This window comes from Procambarus clarkii, chromosome 48, assembly GCF_040958095.1.
Source record: "Procambarus clarkii isolate CNS0578487 chromosome 48, FALCON_Pclarkii_2.0, whole genome shotgun sequence".
NCBI lineage: Eukaryota > Metazoa > Arthropoda > Malacostraca > Decapoda > Cambaridae > Procambarus > Procambarus clarkii.
The window spans coordinates 5,443,520-5,456,153 of record NC_091197.1 but is presented as its reverse complement, the minus strand read 5'-3'; the positions used below and the strand labels follow the sequence as shown (position 1 = coordinate 5,456,153).

The 12,634-nt window shown below is 47.1% G+C and overlaps 2 protein-coding genes across 3 annotated transcripts in view; both read right to left on the bottom strand.

The window, feature by feature from the left end:
- The window catches only part of LOC123764728 (Extracellular sulfatase Sulf1), a gene marked incomplete at its 3' end in the record, with an annotated part of 180,104 nt that overhangs the window by 166,254 nt on the left and 1,216 nt on the right, over window positions 1-12,634 (bottom strand).
- Window positions 7,584-8,516, bottom strand: LOC138350994 (adhesive plaque matrix protein-like). The gene has a single exon (XM_069302460.1). The coding sequence runs from the start codon at window positions 8,514-8,516 to the stop codon at window positions 7,584-7,586; it is 933 nt and encodes a 310-aa protein (XP_069158561.1).

The window sequence follows — 12,634 nt, the reverse complement described above, 5'->3', positions numbered from 1 at the left end:
CACAGACACCAGCAGGGAGGGAGGGAGACAACACAGACACCAGCAGGGAAGGAGGGAGACAACACAGACACCAGCAGGGAGGGAGGGAGACAACACACACCAGCAGGGAGGGAGGGAGACAACACAGACACCAGCAGGGAGGGAGGGAGACAACACAGACACCAGCAGGGAAGGAGGGAGACAACACAGACACCAGCAGGGAGGGAGACAACACAGACACCAGCAGGGAGGGAGACAACACAGACACCAGCAGGGAGGGAGGGAGACAACACAGACACCAGTAGGGAGGGAGGGAGACAACACAGACACCAGCAGGGAGGGAGGGAGACAACACAGACACCAGCAGGGAAGGAGGGAGACAACACAGACACCAGCAGGGAGGGAGACAACACAGACACCAGCAGGGAGGGAGACAACACAGACACCAGCAGGGAGGGAGGGAGACAACACAGACACCAGCAGGGAGGGAGGGAGACAACACAGACACCAGCAGGGAAGGAGGGAGACAACACAGACACCAGCAGGGAGGGAGACAACACAGACACCAGCAGGGAGGGAGACAACACAGACACCAGCAGGGAGGGAGGGAGACAACACAGACACCAGCAGGGAGGGAGGGAGACAACACAGACACCAGCAGGGAGGGAGACAACACAGACACCAGCAGGGAGGGAGGGAGACAACACAGACACCAGCAGGGAAGGAGGGAGACAACACAGACACCAGCAGGGAGGGAGGGAGACAACACAGACACCAGCAGGGAGGGAGGGAGACAACACAGACACCAGCAGGGAGGGAGACAACACAGACACCAGCAGGGAGGGAGGGAGACAACACAGACACCAGCAGGGAGGGAGGGAGACAACACAGACACCAGCAGGGAGGGAGGGAGACAACACAGACACCAGCAGGGAAGGAGGGAGACAACACAGACACCAGCAGGGAGGGAGGGAGACAACACAGACACCAGCAGGGAGGGAGACAACACAGACACCAGCAGGGAGGGAGACAAGACAGACACCAACAGGGAGGGAGACAACACAGACACCAGCAGGGAGGGAGACAACACAGACACCAGCAGGGAGGGAGACAACACAGACACCAGCAGGGAGGGAGACAACACAGACACCAGCAGGGAGGGAGGGAGACAACACAGACACCAGCAGGGAGGGAGACAACACAGACACCATCAGGGAGGGAGGGAGACAACACAGACACCAGCAGGGAGGGAGGGAGACAACACAGACACCAGCAGGGAGGGAGACAACACAGACACCAGCAGGGAGGGAGGGAGACAACACAGACACCAGCAGGGAGGGAGGGAGACAACACAGACACCAACAGGGAGGGAGGGAGACAACACAGACACCAGCAGGGAGGGAGGGAGACAACACAGACACCAGCAGGGAGGGAGGGAGACAACACAGACACCAGCAGGGAGGGAGGGAGACAACACAGACACCAGCAGGGAGGGAGACAACACAGACACCAGCAGGGAGGGACGGAGACAACACAGACACCAACAGGGAGGGAGGGAGACAACACAGACACCAGCAGGGAGGGAGGGAGACAACACAGACACCAGCAGGGAGGGAGGGAGACAACACAGACACCAGCAGGGAGGGAGGGAGACAACACAGACACCAGCAGGGAGGGAGGGAGACAACACAGACACCAGCAGGGAGGGAGGGAGACAACACAGACACCAGCAGGGAGGGAGGGAGACAACACAGACACCAGCAGGGAGGGAGGGAGACAACATAGACACCAGCAGGGAGGGAGGGAGACAACACAGACACCAGCAGGGAGGGAGACAACACAGACACCAGCAGGGAGGGAGGGAGACAACACAGACACCAGCAGGGAGGGAGGGAGACAACACAGACACCAGCAGGGAGGGAGGGAGACAACACAGACACCAGCAGGGAGGGAGGGAGACAACACAGACACCAGCAGGGAGGGAGACAACACAGACACCAGCAGGGAGGGAGGGAGAGAGAGCCCCAATAGAGAGAGAGCTGAAGGCGAGAGGAAGGATGACTGTGGAGGTCTACCTGGGGATTAATGGTCCCCCAGACACCTCCATACACCGTCCTAATCCCCAAGTGTGACGGTGGAGGGAAAGTGGGTAAGGGAGGAGGGGGCAGAGAGTAGGGGGGAAAGGAAATAGTGGTGGTGGGGGGGGGGTTATCTTCAACTGGGTGAGAAGGGAGAGAAGTGTTGCCAGAGAGTCAGGGTGATGCAGGTGGAGACAAGAGTGGAAGAAAGTGCCGAGATGCTGCTGATTATCCTCACTCTCACACACTTGTCCTAATTGGCTACACTTGTGGCACGGACACCATCTCCTCACCTCGTTATCTTACACACGCCCACACGCACGCGCCCACACACACACACGCCCACACGCACGCGCCCACACACACACACACACACACACACACACACACACACACACACACACACACACACACACCATTATAGGAATAATGGAAGACAACTTCTCTAATGAGAAAAGGAGAAAGAACTGTGAGTGGACATAACCCCAGTGACGCCAGACGCCCACATCAGCAGAGTAACAACACCTACACATGGCATACTTACCATCATCTGTGCCTCCTTCAGGAACTTGGACAGAGGGTCTCTCCAGGCCCTATATACAGGGAAGGTCAGACCCACTCTTGAATATGCGTCCCCAGCATGGAGCCCTTACCTGAAAATGGACAAGGAGAAATTAGAAAAGGTCCAAAGATATGCAACCAGATTCGTTCCAGAGCTGAGGGGACTGAGCTATGAGGAAAGACTGCGAGAACTGGACATTACCACAATAGAGGAAAGGAGACATAAGGATGACATTATGACATATAACATTTTGAGAGAAATTAACAAAGTAGACAAAGCAGCATTGTTCAGAGTAAGGAACAGCAGAACAAGGGGGTCATAGATACTGTCGGAAAAATCGACACCATTTACTAACTTTTAATGCAATATGCAGGTAATATTGCTACTGATTTTCTACTAACAAATTAACCCAATGTATTTTATTTAATTATTAAAAGAAAATTAGCATTGTGGAGTTTTTCCCTAGAAGAAAACCAGGATGTCATTGCCACGTGACCAAAATTAAGCTAATAATATTGTAAATTCTTCTTAAAACATCAGTCTCTGAACTATAAACATTATAAAAACATTTACCTGGAACGAACTTAATTATCAGTACGAAAACAAATTAAATAAAAACCCTCTTTGCACCTCATGATAAAAACGCATCTAGAGAATACGCGGGTGGTGCTGGAGGGAGAGAGAGCAGCCATTTTCAACCCGGCACGGTAAAACTTGTCGTGTTGACATCTCCAGTATTTGAGAGTTACAACATATTCTTGAGACGTTACAACCCGTTCTCGCACTTGCTTACTTATAGGCAATATTTGGCTTAGTAATAAGTACATATGTGACATAAAAATTTATTGTGAATATTTGAGTTTGCCTTGAAAAGATGAATAGAAAACACCGACCTAACCTAACCTTCTTAGTATGTTAAGATAAGCATCTTATTGCTTTTTAATTACAATCAGTACTTAACCTATACCTATATTGATATTACAGTTTTATAAAAATAATAAAACAAAACTAAAATATTTAAATAAATTGTAAAGTAACTCAGGATAGTTTCAAATTTTGAATAAAATCTCTATTGTTTACTAAAACTGAAAAAGAAATTCCTAATATTAAAACTGGTGTAGAGCAAATCTATACTAAGAGTTTGTACCTTGAAAACAAAATATAACTTGGAATATACCACATATGTACTTATTAATAAGCCAAATAGTGAATGTAAGCAATAAGTCATATATGTACTGTCTTGTGCGAGAGCGGGTTGCAACGTTAGACAGCACACATCGACACCACCGTATCCAGGGAAGGCAGTGTACCCATACAATGCTCTATGCATTAGGTAATATGATATTATATTTTTTTTGAGATATATACAAGAGTTGTTACATTCTTGTACAGCCACTAGTACGCGTAGCGTTTCGGGCAGGTCCCTGGAATACGATCCCCGCCGTGAAGAATCGTTGTTACAACCAAGTACTCATTTTACTGTTGAATTAAACAGAGGCTACAGTTAAGGATTTGCGCCCAGTAAATCCTCCCCGCCAGGATACGAACCACTCTGGTATCTTTTCCCCTGCTCTCTGGTGTTCTGTTATTTCTGTAGGTTCTCCATTTCCTTGTACTCAACTGCTTCGCTACCTTACATTCCTGATTGAACCATGGATTCTTCTGTTGCTTTTCATTGTTCTCCTTTTGGGCCAAAATAAACGTGTCTGCAGCTTCCTGGCACTTGTGGGTGACATAGTCCATCATATCCTGTACAGTCTTTTCTCTGAGTTCTGCTTCCCATGGGATTACCATTTGGAAGTTCCTCATCTCGTCATATTTTCCCCTTCGGTAATTTAGTCTTTTCCTTTCCGAGCCCATCCTTGGATAGGTTATCTCTACCTCCACCAGATAGTCAAATGTCAATACACTGTGGTCACTCAGTCTCTTGGGGGCTTTAAATTTGACTTCCGTTATTTCTGACTCATTCAAGGTAGTTATTTCTGACTCATCAGGTCGAGTTTAGCTGGTTCGTCATTGCCTCTCATTCTTGTGGGTTCCCTGACATGTTGGCTCAGAAAGTTTCTTGTTACCACTTCCAAGAGTTTAGCTCTCCATGTATCTGCATGCACCTCCCTGTGGTTCCCCATTCTCCCAGTCTATTTTTCCATGGTTGAAGTCGCTCATGATTAAGAGTCTGGATCCATTCCAGCAGGCAATTGAAGCCTGCAGGCACTCTCCATTATATTAATGGCTGCCATGTTGTTCCTATTGAATGCCTGTCTGGGTCTTCTGTCATTTAGTGGAGGGTTGTAAATGACTGCAACTATTACCTTAGTTCCACCCATAGTCATAGTTCCTGTTATGTAGCCTCAGAGGTCCACCCATAGTCATAGTTCCCGTTATGTAGTCTGTGAATTGTTCACAGCCCAGAATTTCCAACTCTTCAAAGCTCCACTCCTTCCTTATCAACAGGGACACTCCTCCTCCTCCTTTCTCTTCCCTATTTTCATACTATATAATAGTCCTGTGGAAACATTGCATTTGTTATGATACCTGCCAATTTTGTTTCTGTGAGTCCTATTACATCTGGGTTATCTTCCTGTGCCCTTTCCACCAGTTCACTTGCTTTATTAGTAATCCAATCGATGTTTGAGTACATTACCATAAAGCTCACTTTCCTATATCCATTTTCACCCTCCCTCCCCACTGGTGTAGGAAGCCTTTCCAAGGGCAGGGTTACTTGGGTAGGAGCATCCTCCTGTAGGGTAGTTACCAGGGGTTTGGAGGGAGGTGGGGTGGAGGATGGAGGCTTAGATCTTGGAAAATTAGGTGAACAAACTAGGTGAAGAACAGGTGACTAACAGGTGATCAAACAAGATGAGCAGCAGGAGAGAAAAGGTGAACAAATTAAGTAAACAACACTGAATAAACTTGAACAGCGAACAAAATAAATTAATATGTGAACAAGATAAAAAAAAGTGAACAAACTCATCAAGTAACACATCAAAAAACTTGATGATCAGGTGAACAACAATTGAGCAGACTATATGAAGAACAGGTTACCTTGCGATGATTTCGGGGATTAGCGTCCCCGCGGCCCGGTCCTCAACCAGGCCTCCTAACCTCCAGGTGAACAAACGCTGTGAACAACACGAGACTTAAATGGGAAGAAGCAAGAAGAGCGTAGCTAGTAGTGTGGAGGGCCGCGTCATACTGGTCGCCCAAGTGGTGGCGGGCGGCTGGGGACACCTCACCAGCTGGGCGGCACCACTACGATCACTGGCTCATCTCCCGCCCTGACGACGACCCCGCTGGCGCCCTGACGACGACCCCGCTGGCGCCTTGACGACGACCCCGCTGAGCCTTGACGACCACCCCGCTGGCGCCCTGACGACGACCCCGCTGGCGCCCTGACGACGACCCCGCTGAGCCCTGACGACGACCCCGCTGGCGCCCTGACGACGATGTAGTATGGGAGGCAGGCCGGGCGCCAGGATCGTCTGGGGTGTAGTATGGGAGGCAGGCCGGGCGCCAGGATCGTCTGGGGTGTAGTATGGGAGGCAGGCCGGGCGCCAGGCTAGTCTGGGGTGTAGTATGGGAGGCAGGCCGGGCGCCAGGCTCGTCTGGGGTGTAGTATGGGAGGCAGGCCGGGCGCCAGGATCGTCTGGGGTGTAGTATGGGAGGCAGGCCGGGCGCCAGGATCGTCTGGGGTGTAGTATGGGAGGCAGGCCGGGCGCCAGGATCGTCTGGGGTGTAGTATGGGAGGCAGGCCGGGCGCCAGGCTAGTCTGGGGTGTAGTATGGGAGGCAGGCCGGGCGCCAGGATCGTCTGGGGTGTAGTATGGGAGGCAGGCCGGGCGCCAGGATCGTCTGGGGTGTAGTATGGGAGGCAGGCCGGGCGCCAGGATCGTCTGGGGTGTAGTATGGGAGGCAGGCCGGGCGCCAGGATCGTCTGGGGTGTAGTATGGGAGGCAGGCCGGGCGCCAGGATCGTCTGGGGTGTAGTATGGGAGGCAGGCCGGGCGCCAGGATCGTCTGGGGTGTAGTATGGGAGGCAGGCCGGGCGCCAGGATCGTCTGGGGTGTAGTATGGGAGGCAGGCCGGGCGCCAGGATCGTCTGGGGTGTAGTATGGGAGGCAGGCCGGGCGCCAGGATCGTCTGGGGGTAACCTGATCTCTGAGTCGCAGTACCTCCCACATACTCTCTTTTTATCTTTAGTAAATCATGTACAGTATGCCATACATACATTCATTTACGAAGGAAATACGATATTACATATAGGTGATATAATTCTCAGTAAAGCCATGTTTCATATCCTCACAGAGCACGAGTCTTAAGGCAAACATGTTATACTTGATCCTGTCTTGCTAACACTTCAATATTTTGTCTGCTGAGACAAACCTGCCTAGCCATACAACAAATGTCTGCCTAGCCACACAACAAATGTCTGCCTAGCCACACAACAAATGTCTGCCTAGCCACACAACAAATGTCTGCCTAGCCACACAACAAATGTCTGCCTAGCCACACAACAAATGTCTGCCTAGCCACACAACAAATGTCTGCCTAGCCACACAACAAATGTCTGCCTAGCCACACAACAAATGTCTGCCTAGCCACACAACAAATGCCTGCCTAGCCACACAACAAATGTAATCTGATAGTCGCTACTTATTGTATTCTTAATTTTCCTGCATTTTATGTCAATATTAAACATAAAAACCTCATTACAGCCTCTTAATTCCAGAGGCTGACAAATAGAGCCAAACCTCTAATTCTTGATCCACATAATGCTTTAAGAGTGTCTTTAATCCAGTTTACAATAACAACTTTTTGCTTACAAAACTAAAATATATGCATATTATTCTCCATTTCAGTACATTGGTCACATCTATTGTTGTCCCTAATGCCCAACATCAACACGCCCCCGCACCTTGCCGCCACCACCTCACAACACCACCAAACTCAACTGCTCTTCATTGCTTCATACAAACATTACAAAGACCACTAATGGCTTCAGTACACACTGCAGCTTTCTAAATTTAGATTTGTAATAACTTTGGTTTGAAGTGCACAAATATTTGTGAATTTCAGTAAATGTTATAACACGTTTGTGGGTTTCTGTAAATGTTCTCATACGTTTGTGGGTTTCAGTAAATGTTATAACACGTTTGTGGGTTTCTGTAAATGTTATAACACGTTTGTGGGTTTCTGTAAATGTTCTCACACGTTTGTGGGTTTCTGTAAATGTTCTCATACGTTTGTGGGTTTCTGTAAATGTTATAACACGTTTGTGGGTTTCTGTAAATGTTCTCATACGTTTGTGGGTTTCTGTAAATGTTATAACACGTTTGTGGGTTTCTGTAAATGCTCTCATACGTTTGTGGGTTTCTGTAAATGTTATAAGACGTTTGTGGGTTTCTGTAAATGTTCTCATACGTTTGTGGGTTTCTGTAAATGTTCTCATACGTTTGTGGGTTTCTGTAAATGTTCTCATACGTTTGTGGGTTTCTGTAAATGTTATAACACGTTTGTGGGTTTCTGTAAATGTTCTCATACGTTTGTGGGTTTCTGTAAATGTTCTCATACGTTTGTGGGTTTCTGTAAATGTTATAACACGTTTGTGGGTTTCTGTAAATGTTCTCATACGTTTGTGGGTTTCTGTAAATGTTATAACACGTTTGTGGGTTTCTGTAAATGTTCTCATACGTTTGTGGGTTTCTGTAAATGTTCTCATACGTTTGTGGGTTTCTGTAAATGTTCTCATACGTTTGTGGGCTTCTGTAAATGTTATAACACGTTTGTGGGTTTCTGTAAATGTTCTCATACGTTTGTGGGTTTCTGTAAATGTTCTCATACGTTTGTGGGTTTCTGTAAATGTTATAACACGTTTGTGGGTTTCTGTAAATGTTCTCATACGTTTGTGGGTTTCTGTAAATGTTCTCACACGTTTGTGGGTTTCTGTAAATGTTCTCACACGTTTGTGGGTTTCTATAAATGTTCTCACGATAACATGTTACCTCATTGATGCAGGTTATCTCTCATGTTATCTCTAAGTGTCTAAGATAATTCCACCAAGAGCTGACTATACTATCATACAACCCATTAAATACATTCCTTAACAATAATGTCTGTTATAATGTCATTGCTATTTGTAGAGGATTAAAATTTTAACGTATTTTTTTTAACTTAAGGTATTGTTTTGAACTTAAGGCATCGTTTTGAAGTTAAGGTATTGTTTTGAAGTTAAGGTAGTGCTTTAAACTTAAGGTATTGTTTTGAACTTTTTGAAGTTAAGGTAGTGCTTTAAACTTAAGGTATTGTTTTGAACTTAAGATATTGTTTTGAACTTCTTAAGGTATTGTTTTGAACTTCTTAAGGTATTGTTTTGAACTTCTTAAGGTATTGTTTTGAACTTAAGGTATTGTTTTGAAGTTAAGGCAGTGTTTTGAACTTAAGGTAGTGCTTTAAACTTAAGGTATTGTTTTGAACTTAAGGTATTGTTTTGAACTTAAGGTATTGTTTTGAACTTCTTAAGGTATTGTTTTGAACTTCTTAAGGTATTGTTTTGAACTTCTTAAGGTATTGTTTTGAACTTAAGGTATTGTTTTGAAGTTAAGGCAGTGTTTTGAACTTAAGGTAGTGCTTTAAACTTAAGGTATTGTTTTGAACTTAAGGTATTATTTTGAACTTAAGATATTGTTTTGAACTTCTTAAGGTATTGTTTTGAACTTCTTAAGGTATTGTTTTGAACTTCTTAAGGTATTGTTTTGAACTTCTTATGGTATTGTTTTGAACTTAAGGTGTTGTTTTGAACTTAGGTATTGCTTTGAACTTAAGGCATTGTTTTGAACTAAAGGCAGTGTTTTGAACTTAAGGCAGTGTTTTGAACTTAAAGCATTGTTTTGAACTTCTTATGGTATTGTTTTGAACTTCTTAAGGTATTGTTTTGAACTTAAAAGGTAGTTTTGAACTTAAGGTATTGTTTTGAACATCTCTGCTGCCACTTTATTGTCTATAGTACACATTGTGTTAGCACTTTCTTGTCTGCACGAGGTGTTGGTTCTGTTTTGAACTTGTTTAGGCATTGTTTCGAACTTAAAGTGTTGCTTTGTCTAGACACTACAGAACTCTACGGCCACAAAAGCATCAGAAATAACAGTGTCGAATTAGCTGTTGCGTCAGTGCGCTTCAGTCAATCTTAATTACAATTGGCAGTTGCCGTGGTGCCATTAAGTAATTAGTCGCCGCTAGCCTGCCATTTTCCCGCGCTCCTCTACCATTATGCAATTTAGCATCAACTCAAATTGTACGTTAAATTTGTGTTGGTGTTTGCGAAGCCTTAAGCACGATATTAACAAGTCATTTTAACACTGTTCTGATTTTGGACACCATTATTTGTCAAAGATTAACATATTATACGCTTTTGAAAATTATGTAAAAATTATATCATAACTTGGAGTATATTTGTAGACATTTTTATTATTATTATTATTATTATTTATATATACAAGAGTTGTTACATTGTGGTACAGCCACTACCACCGCAATACGACCCGCCGAATGGTTTAAAAACCAGGTACCCATTCACTGCTGGGTGAACAGAGGCTAAAGTGAAGGATTGGCGCCTAGTCAATCCTCCGCGGCCATTGATGGTAACTTCCCCAGTGTTCAACCACCGCTGGCCATGACTGCCACCATAAGGAGAGACCTACCATGAAGGCCACTATATAGTCAAACCACCATCGCCCACCACTACTACCACCATGGCTCACCACTACTACCACCATCGCTCACCACTACCACCACCATCGCTCACCACAACCACCACGATACTAGACCTTCCAAGAACACAGACAACATAGAGGACACAGCCATCCTCCTCTGACGTAAATCAGGTCTATCAATGAGCCACATATAATAATATAGACTACCAGTTCCTGCGCCTAGGGAAAAAAAACGAAAATATAAAACCGGAAACCACATATGAAACCCAGTTAAATCCCACTATAGAACGGAAAAGTAATATAAGAGATTTGTGAGTAATTCTGTCGGAAGACCTTCCCTTTAAAGAACGCAATAGAGCAGCTGTCACGGGTGCAAGAAAAAAAATAGAAGCTGGATAAGAAGGATCTTTGAAAGAAGAGATGCTAGATCAATGGTGATACTGTTGAGGGCACTGGCGCTCTCTAAGGGGTGCAATATTGCTCAACAATAACACACCCATTCAAAGCTGGAGATATTTCAGATCTGGAGAATGTGCAAAGTTATTTTTCTGCCCTTAACCACTTACAGCAGACGTGCAATAGATATACTGAGACAATACTATTAACATCAAGCCTGAGCCAGCAGACACGAGGCTGTAACTACATCTAACAGTCTGCTCCAGTAGACATGAGGATGTGAGCAGCTACAACAGCCTGCTCCAGCAGACATGGGGCCGTCAGCAGCTACAACAGCCTGCTCCAGCAGACATGGGGCCGTCAGCAGCTACAACAGCCTGCTCCAGCAGACATGGGGCCGTCAGCAGCTACAACAGCCTGCTCCAGCAGACATGGGGCCGTCAGAAGCTACAGCAGCCTGCTCCAGCAGACATGGGGCCGTCAGCAGCTACAACAGCCTGCTCCAGCAGACATGGGGCCGTCAGCAGCTACAACAGCCTGCTCCAGCAGACATGAGGCCGTCAGCAGCTACAACAGCCTGCTCCAGCAGACATGAGGCTGTCAGCAGCTACAACAGCCTGCTCCAGCAGACATGAGGCTGTCAGCAGCTACAACAGCCTGCTCCAGCAGACATGAGGCCGTCAGCAGCTACAACAGCCTGCTCCAGCAGACATGGGGCCGTCAGCAGCTACAACAGCCTGCTCCAGCAGACATGGGGCCGTCAGCAGCTACAACAGCCTGCTCCAGCAGACATGGGGCCGTCAGCAGCTACAACAGCCTGCTCCAGCAGACATGGGGCCGTCAGCAGCTACAACAGCCTGCTCCAGCAGACATGGGGCCGTCAGCAGCTACAACAGCCTGCTCCAGCAGACATGGGGCCGTCAGCAGCTACAACAGCCTGCTCCAGCAGACATGGGGCCGTCAGCAGCTACAACAGCCTACTCCAGCAGACATAGGGCCGTCAGCAGCCACAACAGTCTGCATGACCACACAGCGAGGCATCTCGACCTCTCACACAGTACACAGACACTTGACCCAGTAATCCCCGTAACACCAAAACTTATCAGCCCAAAATCATAGCGGGTGGCAGAGGTGACGTGATGGTCCGTTTTCTATTGGTGGATCCTGGGTTAGGTTAGGGTCAGGCAATTTAGTACATCAACTTAGTGACGTTATGAACGCTGGCGAGGAAGGTTTGAACCAGGAGGCCTAGACGGAGACTGGGCCGCGGGGACGTTGATCCTCGGTACCAACCATCACTACCGGTACCATCCATCACTCGGTACCATCCATCACTGATGGTTGCGTTGATCCACCGCCACCATCACTAACACCATCGCTCACCATCACTACCACTATCGCTCACCATCACTACCACCATCGCTCACCATCACTACCACCATCACTCACCATCACTACCACCATCACTACCACCATCGCTCACCATCACTACCACCATCGCTCACCATCACTACCACCATCGCTCACCATCACTACCACCATCGTTCACCATAACTACCACCATCGCTCACCATAACTACCACCATCGCTCACCATCACTACCACCATCGCTCACCATCACTACCACCATCGCTCACCATCACTACCACCATCGCTCACCATCACTACCACCATAGCTCACCATCACTACCACCATCGCTCACCATAACTACCACCATCACTCACCATCACTACCACCATCGCTCACCATAACTACCACCATCGCTCACCATCACTACCACCATCGCTCACCATCACTACCACCATAGCTCACCATCACTACCACCATCGCTCACCATAACTACCACCATCACTCACCATCACTACCACCATCGCTCACCATAACTACCACCATCGCTCATCATAACTACCA